General features: G+C 60.1%; 1 protein-coding gene across 1 annotated transcript in view; it reads left to right on the top strand.

The window, feature by feature from the left end:
- LOC144740479 (fascin-like) overlaps window positions 1-18,111 on the top strand; it is a 51,832-nt gene extending 33,721 nt beyond the window's left edge. Inside the window, exons 4-10 of the mRNA XM_078623332.1 lie at window positions 1,892-2,108; window positions 5,378-5,558; window positions 7,918-8,071; window positions 11,233-11,354; window positions 14,069-14,242; window positions 16,930-17,050; window positions 17,799-18,111. Coding sequence (XP_078479458.1) covers window positions 1,892-2,108; window positions 5,378-5,558; window positions 7,918-8,071; window positions 11,233-11,354; window positions 14,069-14,242; window positions 16,930-17,050; window positions 17,799-17,895 — 1,066 coding nt within the window. The 3' untranslated portion in view covers window positions 17,896-18,111. The remainder of the gene's footprint in view (window positions 1-1,891; window positions 2,109-5,377; window positions 5,559-7,917; window positions 8,072-11,232; window positions 11,355-14,068; window positions 14,243-16,929; window positions 17,051-17,798) is intronic.
- Window positions 18,112-19,052: the final 941 nt, after the last annotated feature.

Below are 19,052 nucleotides of genomic sequence, written 5' to 3'. Positions count from 1 at the left end.
CACCCGCCCACCAACCTACCAACCCATCCACCCACCCACTAATCCACCTGCCAACCCACCAACCCACCCACCAATCCACCCACCAATCCACCCACCAACCCACTCACCAACCCACATACCCACCCATTCATCTTGAGTCGGACTCCGTGTGTCTCTGTAGCTACGTTGGGGACTCTGTGCGTGTCTCTCTGCGTGTCTCTCTGCGTGTCTCTCTGCGTGTCTCTCTGCGTGTCTCTCTGCGTGTCTCTCTGCGTGTCTCTCTGCGTGTCTCTCTGCGTGTCTCTCTGCGTGTCTCTCTGCGTGTCTCTCTCTCTGCGTGTGTCTCTGTCTGACTCCATGCGTGTCTCTGTGTTTCTCTGACTCTGCGTGTGTCTGCGTGTGTCTGCGTGTGTCTGTCTGACTCTGTCTGACTCTGCGTGTCTCTGTGTGTCGCTCAGCTGAGCGGGGACTCGTGTCCGTGTCGTGCGACGTGCCGTGGGGCGTGGGCTCCCTGCTGTCTCTGTGTGTCTCGGTGTCTCTGTGTGTCTCGGTGTCTCTGTGTGTCTCGGTGTCTCTGTGTGTCTCTGTGTGTCTCTGTGTGTCTCTGCGTGTCTCTGTGTGTCTCTGTGTGTCTCGGTGTCTCTGTGTGTCTCTGTGTGTCTCTGTCTGACTCGGTGTCTCTGTGTGTCTCTGTGTGTCTCTGTCTGACTCGGTGTCTCTGTGTGTCTGTGTGTGTCTCTGTCTGACTCGGTGTCTCTGTGTGTCTGTGTGTCTCTCTCTGTGTCTGTCTGACTCTGTGTCTGTCTGACTCTGTGTGTCTCTCTGCAGCTACGCCCAGCTGAGCGGGGACTCGGTGTCCGTGTCGTGCGACGTGCCGTGGGGCGTGGGCTCGCTGCTGTCTCTGTGTGTCTGACTCCGTGTGTCTCTGTGTCTGTGTGTGTCTCTCTCCACGTGTCTCTGCAGCTACGCCCAGCTGAGCGGAGACTCCGTGTCTGTGTCGTGCGACGTGCCGTGGGGCGTGGGCTCGCGTGTGTCTCTGTGTGTCTCTGTGTGTCTCGGTGTGTCTCGGTGTCTCTGTGTGTGTCTGTGTCTCTGCGTGTCTCGGTGTGTCTCGGTGTCTCTGTGTGTCTCGGTGTGTCTCTGTGGGTCTCTGTGTGTCTCGGTGTGTCTCGGTGTGTCTCGGTGTGTCTCTGTGTGTCTCGGTGTGTCTCGGTGTCTCTGTGTGTCTCTGTGTGTCTCTGTCTGACTCGGTGTGTCTCTCTCTGTGTCTGTCTGACTCTGTGTGTCTCTCTGCAGCTACGCCCAGCTGAGCGGGGACTCGGTGTCCGTGTCGTGCGACGTGCCGTGGGGCGTGGGCTCGCTGCTGTCTCTGTGTGTCTGACTCCGTGTGTCTCTGTGTCTGTGTGTGTCTCTCTCCACGTGTCTCTGCAGCTACGCCCAGCTGAGCGGGGACTCCGTGTCCGTGTCGTGCGACGTGCCGTGGGGCGTGGGCTCGCTGCTGTCTCTGTGGGTCTCTGTGTGTCTCTGTGTGTCTCTCTCTGTCTCTCTGTCTGACTCTGTGTGTCTCTGTGTCCGTGTCTCTGCAGCTACGCCCAGCTGAGCGGAGACTCCGTGTCCGTGTCGTGCGACGTGCCGTGGGGCGTGGGCTCGCTGCTGTCTCTGTGGGTCTCTCTGTGTGTCTCTGTGTGTCTCTCTCTGTCTCTCTGTCTGACTCTGTGTGTCTCTGTGTCTCCGTGTCTCTGCAGCTACGCCCAGCTGAGCGGAGACTCCGTGTCCGTGTCGTGCGACGTGCCGTGGGGCGTGGGCTCGCTGCTGTCTGTGTGTCTCTGTGTCTCTCTGTCTGACTCTGTGTGTATGTGTCTCTGTGTGTGTCTCCGCGTGTCTCTGTGTGTGTCTCCGCGTGTCTCTGCAGCTACGCCCAGCTGAGCGGAGACTCCGTGTCGGTGTCGTGCGACGTGCCGTGGGGCGTGGGCTCCCTGCTGTCTCTGACGTTTGGCGAGGACCGCCGCTACGAGCTGCGAGCGAGCGACGGGCGCTCCCTGCGGGCCGACGGGGCCCTGGGGCCTCCCCGGGGCGGCGCGGCCTCCTCCTTCAGCCTCGAACTCCACGCGGGGAGCGTCGCCTTCAAGGTGCGGGGCACGCGGAGACGCGGGGAGAGACACGAGACACACACGCACACACTGAGGCAGACGCACACACACACTGAGGCAGACCCACAGAGACACACACACACACTGAGGCAGACGGGGAGAGAGACACACACACACACTGAGGCAGACACACACACACGCTGAGGCAGACGCGCAGAGAGACACACACACACACTGAGGCAGACGCACAGAGAGACACACACACACACTGAGGCAGACACACACACACACACTGAGGCAGACGCACACACACACACACACTGAGGCAGACGCACAGAGAGACACACACACACACACTGAGGCAGACGGGGAGAGAGACACACACACACACTGAGGCAGACGCGCAGAGACACACACACACACACACTGAGGCAGACGGGGAGAGAGACACACACACACACTGAGGCAGACGGGGAGAGAGACACACACACACACACTGAGGCAGACGCGCAGAGACACACACACACACACACACTGAGGCAGACGGGGAGAGAGACACACACACACACTGAGGCAGACGGGGAGAGAGACACACACACACACACTGAGGCAGACACGCAGAGACACACACACACACAGAGACACACACACACACACAGAGACACACACACACACACAGAGACACACACACACACACACTGAGGCAGACACACAGAGACACACACACACACACACTGAGGCAGACGGGGAGAGAGACACACACACACACTGAGGCAGACACACAGAGAGACACACACACACACTGAGGCAGACGCACAGAGACACACACACACACAGAGACACACACACACACACACTGAGGCAGACGGGGAGAGAGACACACACACTGAGGCAGACACACAGAGAGACACACACACACTGAGGCAGACGGGGAGAGAGACACACACACTGAGGCAGACACACAGAGAGACGCACACACACACACTGAGGCAGACACACAGAGAGACACACACACACACTGAGGCAGACGGGGAGAGAGACACACACACACACAGAGACACACACACACACACACACTGAGGCAGACACACACACACACACTGAGGCAGACACACAGAGACACACACACACACAGACACACACACACACACACAGAGACACACACACACACACACTGAGGCAGACACACACACACACTGAGGCAGACACACAGAGACACACACACACTGAGGCAGACGGGGAGAGAGACACACACACACACACACTGAGGCAGACACACACACACACACTGAGGCAGACGGGGAGAGAGACACACACACACACTGAGGCAGACGCGCAGAGACACACACACACACTGAGACAGACACACAGAGAGACACACACACACTGAGGCAGACACACAGAGACACACACACACACACACACTGAGGCAGACACACACACACACACTGAGGCAGACACACAGAGAGACACACACTGAGGCAGACACACAGAGACACACACACACACAGAGACACACACACACACACACTGAGGCAGACACACAGAGACACACACACACACAGAGACACACACACACACACTGAGGCAGACACACAGAGACACACACACACACACACTGAGGCAGACACACAGAGACACACACACACACAGAGACACACACACTGAGGCAGACACACAGAGACACACACACTGAGGCAGACACACACACACACTGAGGCAGACACACACACACACACACTGAGGCAGACACACAGAGACACACACACACACACACACTGAGGCAGACGGGGAGAGAGACACACACACTGAGGCAGACACACAGAGAGACACACACACTGAGGCAGACACACAGAGAGACACACACACTGAGGCAGACACACAGAGAGACACACACACTGAGGCAGACACACAGAGACACACACACACACACACACTGAGGCAGACGGGGAGAGAGACACACACACACACACTGAGGCAGACGCGCAGAGACACACACACACACACACTGAGACACACACACACACACACACTGAGGCAGACGGGGAGAGAGACACACACACACTGAGACACACACACACACACTGAGGCAGACACACAGAGAGACACACACACACACACTGAGGCAGACGCACAGAGAGACACACACACACACACTGAGGCAGACACACAGAGAGACACACACACTGAGGCAGACGCACAGAGAGACACACACACACACACTGAGGCAGACACACAGAGAGACACACACACTGAGGCAGACGGGGAGAGAGACACACACACTGAGGCAGACACACAGAGAGACACACACACACTGAGGCAGACGGGGAGAGAGACACACACACACACACACTGAGGCAGACACACACACACACACTGAGGCAGACGGGGAGAGAGACACACACACACACACACTGAGGCAGACGCGCAGAGAGACACACGCACACACTGAGGCAGACGCGCAGAGACACACACACACACTGAGACACACACACACACACACACTGAGGCAGACACACAGAGACACACACACACACTGAGACACACACACACACACACACTGAGACACACACACACACACACACTGAGACACACACACACACACTGAGGCAGACACACAGAGAGACACACGCACACTGAGGCAGACGCACAGAGACACACACACACAACAAAGACAGAGGCTCGCTCGCTCGCTCACGGACCCGCTCGCCCGCCCCGCTCGCTCGCTCAGTCGCTCGCTCACTCGCCCACTCGCTCGCTCAGTCAGTCACCCACTCACTCGCCCACTCACGGACCCGCTCGCCCGCTCACTCACTCACTCATGGACCCGCTCGCCCGCTCACTCACTTGCCCACTCACTACCCCACTCACCCACCCACCCACTCACTCACTCATCCGCTCACTCACCCACTCACTACCCCACTCACCCGCTCGCCCACCCGCTCGCCCACTCGCTCACCCGCTCACGGACTCGCCCCGCCCGCCCACTCACTCACTCACTCACTCACCGCCCCACTTACTCACTCGCTCGCCCACCCGCTCGCCCACTCGCTCACCCCGCTCACGGACTCGCCCGCCCGCTCACTCACTCACTCACCGCCCCCACTTACTCACTCGCTCGCCCACCCGCTCGCCCACTCGCTCGCCCACTCGCCCTCCCTCCCCTCCCTACTGCGTCTGCCCCCCCCCCACTGACCCCCCCCCCCCCACTGACCCCCCCCCCCCCGCCCCCCCCCCCACTGACCCCCCCCCCCCCACTAACCCCCCCCCCCCCCACTGACCCCCCGCCCCCCCCCCCGTCTCCCCAGGACACAGAAGGGCGCTATCTGTGCCCGTCGGGGCCTTCCGGGATTCTTAAATCCGTCCGTGCGGCGTCGTCGTCTGCGTCGTCGCGCCCCGCCAAGGACGAGCTGTTTGTGTTGGAGGAGTCGCGAGCCCAAGTCACCTTGAGGGGCAACTCCAGTGGCAGGGCCGTGTCAGCCAGGCAGGGTGAGTGGGAGGGTGAGTGGGTGGGTGGCTGGGTGGGTGGGTGAGTGGGTGGGTGGGTGGGTGGGTGGGTGGGTGGGTGAGGGGGTGGGGGGGAGGGCGAGTGGGTGAGTAGGTGAGTGAGTTGGTTGGTGGGTGAGTGGGTGGGTGGGTGGGTGGGTGAGTGGGGGGGAGGGTGGGTGGGTGAGTGGGTGGGTGAGTTGGTTGGTGGGTGGGTGGGTGGGTGAGTGGGGGCGAGGGTGGGTGGGTGAGTGGGTGAGTGAGTGGGGGGGAGGGTGAGTGGGTGGGTGGGTGAGTTGGTTGGTGGGTGAGTGAGTTGGTAGGTGGGTGGGTGAGTGGGGGGGAGGGTGAGTGAGTTGGTTGGTTGGTTGGTGGGTGAGTGGGTTGGTTGGCGGGTGAGTGAGTTGGTTGGTGGGTGAGTGGGTGGGTGGGTGAGTGGGGGGGAGGGTGGGTGGGTGAGTTGGTGGGTGGGTGGGTGGGTGGGTGAGTGGGGGCGAGGGTGGGTGGGTGAGTGGGTGAGTGAGTGGGGGGGAGGGTGAGTGGGTGGGTGGGTGAGTTGGTTGGTGGGTGAGTGAGTTGGTAGGTGGGTGGGGTGAGTGGGGGGGAGGGTGAGTGAGTTGGTTGGTGGGTGGGTGAGTGGGGGGGAGGGTGAGTGAGTTGGTTGGTTGGTTGGTGGGTGAGTGGGTTGGTTGGCGGGTGAGTGAGTTGGTTGGTGGGTGAGTGGGTGGGTGGGTGAGTGGGGGGGGAGGGTGGGTGGGGTGAGTTGGTGGGTGGGTGGGTGGGTGGGGTGAGTGGGGGCGAGGGTGGGTGGGTGAGTGGGTGAGTGAGTGGGGGGGAGGGTGAGTGGGTGGGTGGGTGAGTTGGTTGGTGGGTGAGTGAGTTGGTAGGTGGGTGGGTGAGTGGGGGGGAGGGTGAGTGAGTTGGTTGGTGGGTGGGTGAGTGGGGGGGAGGGTGAGTGAGTTGGTTGGTTGGTTGGTGGGTGAGTGGGTTGGTTGGCGGGTGAGTGAGTTGGTTGGTGGGTGAGTGGGTGGGTGGGTGAGTGGGGGGGAGGGTGGGTGGGTGAGTTGGTGGGTGGGTGGGTGGGTGGGTGAGTGGGGGCGAGGGTGGGTGGGTGAGTGGGTGAGTGAGTGGGGGGGAGGGTGAGTGGGTGGGTGGGTGAGTTGGTTGGTGGGTGAGTGAGTTGGTAGGTGGGTGGGTGAGTGGGGGGGAGGGTGAGTGAGTTGGTTGGTGGGTGGGTGAGTGGGGGGGAGGGTGAGTGAGTTGGTTGGTTGGTTGGTGGGTGAGTGGGTTGGTTGGCGGGTGAGTGAGTTGGTTGGTGGGTGAGTGGGTGGGTGGGTGAGTGGGGGGGAGGGTGGGTGGGTGAGTTGGTGGGTGGGTGGGTGGGTGGGTGAGTGGGGGCGAGGGTGGGTGGGTGAGTGGGTGAGTGAGTGGGGGGGAGGGTGAGTGGGTGGGTGGGTGAGTTGGTTGGTGGGTGAGTGAGTTGGTAGGTGGGTGGGTGAGTGGGGGGGAGGGTGAGTGAGTTGGTTGGTGGGTGGGTGAGTGGGGGGGAGGGTGAGTGAGTTGGTTGGTTGGTTGGTGGGTGAGTGGGTTGGTTGGCGGGTGAGTGAGTTGGTTGGTGGGTGAGTGGGTGGGTGGGTGAGTGGGGGGGGAGGGTGGGTGGGTGAGTTGGTGGGTGGGTGGGTGGGTGGGTGAGTGGGGGCGAGGGTGGGTGGGTGAGTGGGTGAGTGAGTGGGGGGGAGGGTGAGTGGGTGGGTGGGTGAGTTGGTTGGTGGGTGAGTGAGTTGGTAGGTGGGTGGGTGAGTGGGGGGGAGGGTGAGTGAGTTGGTTGGTGGGTGGGTGAGTGGGAGGGGAGGGTGAGTGAGTTGGTTGGTTGGTTGGTGGGTGAGTGGGTTGGTTGGCGGGTGAGTGAGTTGGTTGGTGGGTGAGTGGGTGGGTGGGTGAGTGGGGGGGAGGGTGGGTGGGTGAGTTGGTGGGTGGGTGGGTGGGTGAGTGGGTGAGTGGATGGGTGGGTGAGTGGATGGGTGGGTGGGTGGTGGGGTGAGTGACTGACTGAGTTGGTGGGCGTGTCTGTGTCTCTCTCTCTGTGTCTCTGTGTCTGTGTCTCTGTGTCTCTCTCTCTCTGTGTCTCTCTCTCTCTGTGTCTCTGTGTCTCTCTCTGTGTCTGTCTCTCTCTCTCTCTGTGTCTCTCTCTCTGTGTCTCTCTCTCTCTGTGTCTCTCTCTCTGTGTCTCTCTCTCTGTGTCTCTCTCTCCCTGTGTCTCTCTCTGACTCCGTGTCTCTCTCTCCCTGTGTCTCTCTCTGACTCCGTGTCTCCGTGTCTCTGTGTCTCTGTGTCTCCGTGTCTCTGTGTCTCCGTGTCTCAGGGCTGGACATCTCAGCCAACCAGGAGGAGGAGGGGGAGACGGAGACGTTCCAGATGGAGGCCGTGCCGGGTGGCTGGTCTCTGCGCTGCTTCGGAGGCTCCTACTGGGCCGTGAGCGCAGCCAGCGGTGGACTTCAAGCCTCCGCCTCATCGCAGTGAGACTCTCTCCACGTGTCTCCACGTGTCTTCACAAGTCTCCACGCGTCTCCCCGTGTCTCCACGTGTCTCCCCCGTGTCTTCGCAAGTCTCCCCGTGTCTCCCCCGTGTCTCCCCGTGTCTCCACGTGTCTCCCCCGTGTCTTCGCAAGTCTCCCCGTGTCTCCACGTGTCTCCACGTGTCTCCCCCGTGTCTTCGCAAGTCTCCCCGTGTCTCCCCCGTGTCTCCACGTGTCTCCCCCGTGTCTTCACAAGTCTCCACGCGTCTCCCCCGTGTCTCCACGTGTCTCCCCCGTGTCTTCACAAGTCTCCCCGTGTCTCCCCCGTGTCTTCGCAAGTCTCCCCGTGTCTCCCCCGTGTCTTCGCAAGTCTCCCCGTGTCTCCACGTGTCTCCCCGTGTCTTCGCAAGTGTCCCCGTGTCTCCCCGTGTCTTCACAAGTCTCCACGCGTCTCCCCCGTGTCTCCACGTGTCTTCGCAAGTCTCCCCGTGTCTCCCCCGTGTCTCCACGTGTCTCCCCGTGTCTCCCCCGTGTCTTCACGTGTCTCCCCCGTGTCTTCACAAGTCTCCCCGTGTCTCCCCCGTGTCTTCACAAGTCTCCACGCGTCTCCCCCGTGTCTCCACGTGTCTCCCCCGTGTCTCCGCGTGTCTCCCCCGTGTCTCCACGTGTCTCCCCGTGTCTCCACGTGTCTCCACGTGTCTCCCCCGTGTCTTCACAAGTCTCCACGCGTCTCCCCCGTGTCTCCACGTGTCTCCCCCGTGTCTTCGCAAGTCTCCACGCGTCTCCCCCGTGTCTCCACGTGTCTCCCCCGTGTCTTCGCAAGTCTCCCCATGTCTCCCACGTGTCTCCCCGTGTCTTCGCAAGTCTCCCCGTGTCTCCCCCGTGTCTTCGCAAGTCTCCCCCGTGTCTCCCCCGTGTCTCCCCCGTGTCTCCACCGTGTCTCCACGTGTCTCCCCGTGTCTTCGCAAGTCTCCACGTGTCTCCCCTGTGTCTTCACGTGTCTCCACAAGTCTTCATGTGTCTCCCCCTGTCTCCACCGTGTCTCTGCGTCTCCGCGTGTCTCCCCCGTGTCTCCACCGTGTCTCCCCGTGTCTCCCCGTGTCTCCACGCGTCTCCACGTGTCTCCCCGTGTCTCCACCGTGTCTTCACAAGTCTCCACCGTGTCTCTATGCGTCTCCCCGTGTCTCCCCGTGTCTCCACCGTGTCTTCACAAGTCTCCCCGTGTCTCTATGTGTCTCCCTGCGTCTCCCCGTGTCTCCCCGTGTCTCCACCGTGTCTTCACAAGTCTCCACCGTGTCTCTGTGTCTCCCTGCGTCTCCCCGTGTCTCCACGTGTCTCCCCGTGTCTCCCCCTGTCTCCACTGTGTCTCCCCCTGTCTCCACCGTGTCTCCCCGTGTCTCCCTCTGTCTCCACGTGTCTTCACCTTTCTCTCCGTGTCTCCCCGTGTCCCCCCGTGTCTCTATGTGTCTCCCCGTGTCTTCACAAATCTCCACGCGTCTCCCCGCGTCTCCCCGTGTCTCCACGCGTCTCCCCGTGTCTCCATGTGTCTCTACGTGTCTTCACAAGTCTTCATGTGTCTCCACCGTGTCTCCCTCTGTCTCCACGCATCTTCCCGTGTCTCCCCCTGTTTCCACCGTGTCTCCCTCTGTCTCCACGCGTCTCCCCGTGTCTCCCCGTGTCTCCACGTGTCTCCCTCTGTCTCCACGTGTCTTCACCTTTTTCCCAGTGTCTCCCTGTATCTCCACCGTGTCTCCCCCGTGTCTCCCCCGTGTCTCCCCCGTGTCTCTATGTGTCTCCCCGTGTCTCCACGCGTCTCTACGCGTCTCCCCACGTCTCCACGCGTCTTCACCTGTCTCCCCGTGTCTCCACGCGTCTCCCCGTGTCTTCACCTGTCTCCCCGTGTCTCCACGCGTCTCCCCGTGTCTCCCTCTGTCTCACCGTGTCTTCACAAATCTCCCCGTGTCTCCACGTGTCTTCACCTGTCACCCCGTGTCTCCACGCGTCTCCACGCGTCTCCCTCTGTCTCCACGCGTCTTCACAAATCTCCCCGTGTCTCCACGTGTCTTCACCTGTCACCCCGTGTCTCCACGTGTCCCCACGCGTCTTCACAAATCTCCACGCGTCTCCCCCGTGTCTCCCCGTGCGTGTGTGACTGACTGTGTGTGACACGCTGCGTGTGACTGACTGTGTGTGACTGTGTGTGACTGTGTGTGAGTGTAGGAGCAGTGCGGCTGTGTTTGAGGTGGTGTGGCGTGTGTGTGACTGTGTGTGTGTGTGTGACTGTGTGACACGCTGTGTGTGACTGACTGTAGGAGCAGTGCGGCTGTGTTTGAGGTGGTGTGGCGTGTGTGTGACTGTGTGTGTGTGTGTGACTGTGTGACACGCTGTGTGTGACTGACTGTAGGAGCAGTGCGGCTGTGTTTGAGGTGGTGTGGCGTGTGTGTGACTGTGTGACTGTGTGATACGCTGTGTGTGTGTGTGACTGTGTGTGACTGTGTGTGTGTGACTGTGTGACACGCTGTGTGTGACTGTGTGTGACTGACTGTAGGAGCAGTGCGGCTGTGTTTGAGGTGGTGTGGCGTGTGTGTGTGACTGTGTGACACGCTGTGTGACTGTGTGACACGCTGTGTGTGACTGTGTGTGACTGACTGTAGGAGCAGTGCGGCTGTGTTTGAGGTGGTGTGGCGTGTGTGTGTGACTGTGTGTGTGTGACTGTGTGACACGCTGTGTGTGTGTGTGTGACACGCTGTGTGTGTGACACGCTGTGTGTGACTGTGTGACACGCTGTGTGTGACTGTGTGACACGCTGTGTGTGACTGTGTGTGACTGACTGTAGGAGCAGTGCGGCTGTGTTTGAGGTGGTGTGGCGTGTGTGTGTCTGTGTGTGTGACTGTGTGTGACTGTGTGTGTGTGTGACTGTGTGTGTGTGTCTCTGTGTGTGACTGTGTGACTGACTGTAGGAGCAGTGCGGCTGTGTTTGAGGTGGTGTGGCGTGTGTGTGTGTGACTGTGTGACTGTGTGTGTGTGACTGTGTGTGTGTGACTGTGTGTGTGACTGTGTGTGTGACTGTGTGTGTGTGACACGCTGTGTGTGACTGTGTGACTGTGTGTGTGTGACTGTGTGACTGTGTGTGTGTGTGTGACTGTGTGTGTGTGACTGTAGGAGCAGTGCGGCTGTGTTTGAGGTGGTGTGGCGAGGCCGCGCCGTGGCGCTGCAGCTCCGTGGGGGGAAGTTCGTGACGGCGAAGAAGAACGGGCAACTACAGGCCACCGCCGACACAGCCGGTAGCGCCACACACACACCACACGCTCACTACACACACTCACTACACACACTCACTACTCACACACTCACACTACAACTACAGGCCACCGCCGACACAGCCGGTAGCGCCACACACACACCACACGCTCACTACACACACTCACTACACACACTCACTACTCACACACTCACACTACAACTACAGGCCACCGCCGACACAGCCGGTAGCGCCACACACACACCACACGCTCACTACACACACTCACTACACACACTACACACACACACTCACTACACACACTCACTACTCACACACTCGTACTACAACTACAGGCCACCGCCGACACAGCCGGTAGCGCCACACACACACCACACGCTCACTACACACACTACACACACACACTCACTACACACACTCACTACTCACACACTCGCACTACAACTACAGGCCACCGCCGACACAGCCGGTAGCGCTACACACGCTCACTACACACACTACACACACTACACACACACACTACACACACTCACACTACAACTACAGGCCACCGCCGACACAGCCGGTAGCGCCACACACACACTACTCACTCACTCATTCACGCTACACACACTCACTCACTACACACACACACTCACTACACACACTCACACACACTACTCACACACACTCACTACACACACTCACACACACTACTCACACTCACACACACTACTCACTACTCACACACTCACACTACAGCTACAGGCCACCGCCGACACAGCCGGTAGCGCCACACACACACTACTCACACACTCACGCTACACACTCACTACACACACACTACACACTCACGCTACACACTCACTACACACACACTCACTACACACACACTCACTACACACACACTCACCACACACACTCACTACACACACACTCACTCACTACACACACACACTCACTACACACACACACTCACTACACACACTCACACACACTACTCACACACACTACTCACACTCACACACACTACACACACACTCACACACACTACACACACTCACACTACAGCTACAGGCCACCGCCGACACAGCCGGTAGCGCTACACTCACTCACTACAAACTACAGCCTCACTACACTCGCACTACTACACACTCACTACACACTACAGCCTCGTTACACACACACACTACAGCCTCGTTACACTACACACTACACACTCACACTACACACTACACACTCACACTACACACTCACACTACACACTCACACTACACACTACACACTCACACTACACACTCACACTACACACTCACACTACACACACACTACACACTCACACTACAGCCTCGCTACACACTCACTACACACTCACTACACACGCACTACACACTCACACTACAGCCTCGCTACACACGCACTACACACTCACACTACAGCCTCGCTACACACGCACTACACACTCACACTACAGCCTCGCTACACACTCAATACACACTCACTACACACACACTACTCGCACACACTACACACTCACTACAGCCTCGTTACACACTGCACATACACTACACACACGCTCACTACAGCCTCACTACACACACACTCACTACAGCCTCACGACTGGGTGGGTGAGTGGGTGTGTGAGTGTGGGTGAGTGTGTGGGTGAGAGGGTGAATGGGTGAGTGAGAGGGTGAATGGGTGTCTGAGTGGGTGAATGAATGAATGAATGGGTGAGTGTGTGGGTGAGTGTGTGGGTGAGTGTGTGGGTGAGAGGGTGAATGGGTGAGTGAGAGGGTGAATGGGTGTCTGAGTGGGTGAATGAATGAATGGGTGGGTGAGTGGGTGAGTGGGTGGGTGAGTGTGTGGGTGAGAGGGTGAATGGGTGAGTGAGAGGGTGAATGGGTGTCTGAGTGGGTGAATGGGTGGGTGGGTGGGTGAGTGAGTGAGTGTGTGGGTGAGAGGGTGAATGGGTGAGTGAGAGGGTGAATGGGTGTCTGAGTGGGTGAATGAATGAATGAATGGGTGAGTGTGTGGGTGAGTGTGTGGGTGAGTGTGTGGGTGAGAGGGTGAATGGGTGAGTGAGAGGGTGAATGGGTGTCTGAGTGGGTGAATGAATGAATGGGTGGGTGAGTGGGTGAGTGGGTGGGTGAGTGTGTGGGTGAGAGGGTGAATGGGTGAGTGAGAGGGTGAATGGGTGTCTGAGTGGGTGAATGGGTGGGTGGGTGGGTGAGTGAGTGAGTGTGTGGGTGAGAGGGTGAATGGGTGAGTGAGAGGGTGAATGGGTGTCTGAGTGGGTGAATGAATGAATGAATGGGTGAGTGGGTGGGTGAGTGTGTGGGTGAGAGGGTGAATGGGTGAGTGAGAGGGTGAATGGGTGTCTGAGTGGGTGAATGAATGAATGAATGGGTGGGTGAGTGTGTGGGTGAGAGGGTGAATGGGTGAGTGAGAGGGTGAATGGGTGTCTGAGTGGGTGAATGAGTGAGTGGGTGAGTGAGTGTGGGTGAGTGTGTGAGTGAGTGGGTGAATGGGTGAGTGAGAGGGTGAATGGGTGTCTGAGTGGGTGAATGAGTGGGTGAGTGGGTGAGTGGGTCGGTGAGTGGGTGGGTGGGTGGGTGAGTGGGTGAATGGGTGAATGGGTGGGTGGGTGAGTGGGTGAATGGGTGAGTGAGTGTGTGGGTGGGTGGGTGAGTGAGCTTGTGACCTGTGCCCTGGTGACCTGGTGACCTGTGACCTGTGCCCTGGTGTGTGTGTGTGTAGCGGAGGCTGAGGAGTTTGCGCTGCGGGTGGTGAACCGCCCCCTGCTAACGCTGCGGGGGCCTCACGGCTTCGTGGCTGTGAGACGCGGCAGCGGCGCGCTGGACGCCAACCGGGCCACCCACGAGTCGTTCACGCTCAGCACGGGATCACTGGGGGGGACTTACCATCTACACGGTGAGCGCACGCTCGCCCGCTCGCTCGCCCGCTCGCTCGCCAGCTCATTCGCTCGCTCGCTCGCTCACCCGTTCGTTCGCTAGCTCGCTCACTCACCCACTCGCTCACGAGTCGTTCACGCTCAGCACGGGATCGCTGGGGGGGACTTACCATCTACACGGTGAGCGCACGCTCGCCCGCCAGCTCACTCACTCGCTCGCTAGCTCACCCGCCCGCTCACTCACCAGCTCGCTCACTCGCTCGCTCGCTCACCCGCCCGCTCACTCACCAGCTCACTCGCCAGCTCATTCGCTCGCTCGCTCACCCACTCGTTCATTCGCTAGCTCGCTCGCTCACCCACTCGTTCGCTAGCTCGCTCGCTCGCTCGCTCGCTCACCCGCCCGCTCACTCACCAGCTCACTCGCCAGCTCATTCGCTCGCTCGCTCGCTCACCCACTCGTTCGTTCGCTAGCTCGCTCACTCACCCACTCGTTCATTCGCTAGCTCGCTCACTCACCCACTCGTTCGTTCGCTAGCTCGCTCACTCACCCACTCGTTCGTTCGCTCGCTCGCTCGCTCACCCACTCGTTCGTTCGCTAGCTCGCTCACTCACCCACTCGTTCGTTCGCTAGCTCGCTCGCTCACCCACTCGTTCGTTCGCTAGCTCGCTCACTCACCCACTCGTTCATTCGCTAGCTCGCTCACTCACCCACTCGTTCGTTCGCTAGCTCGCTCACTCACCCACTCGTTCGTTCGCTAGCTCGCTCGCTCACCCACTCGTTCGTTCGCTAGCTCGCTCACTCACCCACTCGTTCGTTCGCTAGCTCGCTCACTCACCCACTCGTTCGTTCGCTAGCTCGCTCGCTCACCCACTCGTTCGTTCGCTAGCTCGCTCGCTCACCCACTCGTTCGTTCGCTAGCTCGCTCGCTCACCCACTCGTTCGTTCGCTAGCTCGCTCACTCACCCACTCGTTCGTTCGCTAGCTCGCTCGCTCACCCACTCGTTCGTTCGCTAGCTCGCTCACTCACCCACTCGTTCATTCGCTAGCTCGCTCTCTCACCCACTCGTTCATTCGCTAGCTCGCTCGCTCACCCACTCGTTCGTTCGCTAGCTCGCTCACTCACCCACTCGTTCGTTCGCTAGCTCGCTCGCTCACCCACTCGTTCGTTCGCTAGCTCGCTCGCTCACCCACTCGTTCGTTCGCTAGCTCGCTCACTCACCCACTCGTTCGTTCGCTAGCTCGCTCGCTCACCCACTCGTTCATTCGCTAGCTCGCTCACTCACCCACTCGTTCGTTCGCTAGCTCGCTCACTCACCCACTCGTTCGTTCGCTAGCTCGCTCGCTCACCCACTCGTTCGTTCGCTAGCTCGCTCGCTCACCCACTCGTTCATTCGCTAGCTCGCTCACTCACCCACTCGCTCACGAGTCGTTCACGCTCAGCACGGGATCACTGGGGGGGACATACCATCTACACGGTGAGCGCACGCTCACCCGCCAGCTCACTCGCTCACTCACTCACCAGCTCGCTCACTCACCAGCTCACCAGCTCACTCACTCGCTCACCAGCTCGCTCACCCACTCGTTCGTTCGCTAGCTCGCTCACTCACCCACTCGCTCACGAGTCGTTCACGCTCGCCACAGGATCGCTGGGGGGGACATACCATCTACACGGTGAGCACACGCTCACTCACCCGCTCGCTCACCCGCTCGCTCACCCGCTCGCTCACCCGCTCGCTCACCCGCTCGCTCACACCCGCTCGCTCACCCGCTCGCTCACCCGCTCGCTCACCCCGCTCGCTCACCCCGCTCGCTCACCAGCTCGCTCACCAGCTCGCTCACCAGCTCGCTCACTCACTCGTTCACTAGCTTGCTAGCTCACCAGCTTACTCACCAGCTCACTAGCTAGCTCCCCTGCTCGCTCACCAGCTCACTCACTCACTCGTTCACTAGCTTGCTAGCTCACCAGCTTACTCACCAGCTCACCAGCTCGCTCACCAGCTCGCTCACCAGCTCACTCACTCACTCGTTCACTAGCTTGCTAGCTCACCAGCTTACTCACCAGCTCACCAGCTAGCTCCCCTGCTCGCTCACCAGCTCACTCGCTCACCAGCTCGCTCGCTCGCTCACCCACGAGTCGTTCACGCTCAGCACGGGATCACTGGGGGGGACATACCACCTACACGGTGAGCGCTCGCTCACCAGCTCACTCACCCGCTCACTCACTCACTCACCAGCTCACTCACCCACTCGTTCACTAGCTCACCCACTCACTCTCTCTCACTGTGTGTGTGTGTGTCTCACTGTGTGAGTCTACCTGTCTGTGTGTGTGTGTCTCACTGTGTGTGTGTCTCACTGTGTGTCTCACTGTGTGAGTCTACCTGTCTGTGTGTGTGTGTCTCACTGTGTGTGTGTCTCACTGTGTGAGTCTACCTGTCTGTGTGTGTGTGTCTCACTGTGTGTGTGTCTCACTGTGTGTCTCACTGTGTGAGTCTACCTGTCTGTGTGTGTGTCTCACTGTGTGTGTGTCTCACTGTGTGTCTCACTGTGTGAGTCTACCTGTCTGTGTGTGTCTGTCTCACTGTGTGTGTCTCACTGTCTGTCTCACTGTGTGTGTCTCACTGTCTGTGTGTGTATGTGTCTCACTGTGTGTGTCTCACTGTCTGTGTGTGTATGCGTCTCACCGTGTGCGTCTCACCGTGTGTGTAGCGGAGGATGGGCGTGCGTGGGTCGTCTCTGCCGATGGCTCCGTCTCCGTGAGCGACGCGGCCGATCCCCCCCCCAGCTCCTTCTGCCTGGAGCTTCACCCTCGCAACCACGTGGCCATACGGTGGGTGGGGTGAGGGGGGTGGGGGGGTAGTGGGGGGGGTGGTGGCGGGGGGGGTGGTGGCGGGGGGGGTGGTGGCGGGGGGGTGGTGGCGGGGGGGTGGTGGCGGCGGGGTGGTGGCGGGGGGGTAGGTGTGGGGGGGGGGTAGGTGCGGGGGGGGTTGTGGGGGGGTAGTGGTGGGGGGGTGGGGTGAGGGGGGGGGTGGGGGGCGGCGGGGTGGGGGCGGCGGCGGGGGGGCGGCGGCGGGGGGGGCGGCGGCGGGGGGGTAGGTGCGGGGGGGGTGGTGGGGGGGGGGGGTGGTGGGGGGGGTGGGGGGGTAGTGGTGGGGTGTGGGGGGGGGGGGGTGCATCTCTATCTGGTTGCTGTGTGCGTGTGCAGGGTGGGGTGCTGTGGTTGCTATGTGTGTGCGTGGTTGCTAAGCGTGTGGTTGCTATGTGTGTGCGTGGTTGCTAAGCGTGTGGTTGCTATGTGTGTGTGGTTGCTATGCGTGTACAGGGTGGGGTGCTGTGGTTGCTATGTGCGTGGTTGCTATGTGTGTGTGTGGTTGCTATGCGTGCGTGGTTGCTATGTGCGTGTGCAGGGTGGGGAGCTCTGGTTGCTACGTGAGGGGTTGCTAAGCGCGTGGTTGCTATGTGCGTGGTTGCTAAGCGCGTGGTTGCTATGCGTGTGCAGGGTGGGGAGCTCTGGTTGCTACGTGAGGGGTTGCTAAGCGCGTGGTTGCTATGTGTGCATGGTTGCTATGCGTGTGCAGGGTGGGGAGCTCTGGTTGCTACGTGAGGGGGGACCACGCCTCGTCGCTCCGAGCCGACTCCCAGACGGTGGACTCAGACAGCCTCTGGGAATTCTAGACTCAGTCACTCGCCCACTTAGTCACTCACTCAGTCACTCACCCAGTCAGTCACTTAGTCAGTCACTCAGCTACTCACTCAGTCAGTCACTTAGTCAGTCAGTCACTCAGCTACTCACTCACCCACTCAGTCACTCAGTCGCTCTCTCACTCACTCAGCCACTCACTTAGTCACTCACTTAGTCACTCGCTCACTCACTCAGTCAGTCACTCAGACACTCAGCTACTCAGTCACTCAGTCACTCACTCAGACACTCGCTCAGTCAGTCAGTCGCTCACTCAGTCAGTCAGTCGCTCACTCTCTCAGTCACTCGCTCAGTCACTCACTGTCAGTTAGTCAGTCACTCAGTCACTCGCTCAGTCGCTCAGCCACTCAGCCACTCACTCAGCCACTCACTCACTTGCTCACTCGCCCAGTCGCCCACTCACTCACTCGCCCAGTCGCCCACTCACTCACTCGCCCACTCAGTCACTCAGCCGCTCGCTCAGTCACTCACTCAGTCAGTCAGTCAGTCACTCACCCAGTCAGTCAGTCACTTAGTCAGTCACTCACTCACTCTGTCGCTCACTCACTCACTCAGTCGCTCACTCACTCACTCAGCCGCTCACTCAGCCACTCAGTCGCTCAGTCGCTCACTCAGTCACCCACCCGCTCGCCCACCCGCTCGCCCACCCACCCGCTCGCCCCGCCCGCTCGCCCACCCACCCGCTCGCCCGCCCGCTCGCCCACCCACCCGCTCGCCCGCCCGCTCGCCCACAGCCATGCCTCCTCCTTCCTGGTGCCATATCCAGAGCCGTGAGCGCTTCTCATCTGCGCCGTGAAATGTCATCACTCTCGCTCGCTCCACGCAACTCCACGCAACTCCACGCAACTCCACGCAACTCCACGCAACTCCACGCAACTCCACGCAACTCCGCGCAACTCCACGCAACTCCACGCAACTCCACGCAACTCCACGCAACTCCACGCAACTCCACGCAACTCCACGCAACTCCACGCAACTCCGCGCAACTCCGCGCAACTCCACGCAACTCCACGCAACTCCACGCAACTCCACGCAACTCCGCGCAACTCCGCGCAACTCCACGCAACTCCACGCAACTCCACGCAACTCCACGCAACTCCACGCAACTCCACGCAACTCCACGCAACTCCAC

Source organism: Lampetra planeri, unplaced genomic scaffold (genome assembly GCF_965212315.1).
Source record: "Lampetra planeri unplaced genomic scaffold, kcLamPlan1.2.h2 scaffold_220, whole genome shotgun sequence".
In the NCBI taxonomy this organism is placed as follows: Eukaryota; Metazoa; Chordata; class Hyperoartia; order Petromyzontiformes; family Petromyzontidae; genus Lampetra; species Lampetra planeri.
The sequence above is the reverse complement of the archived record's forward strand: the minus strand, read 5'-3'. Positions and strand labels throughout refer to the sequence as shown.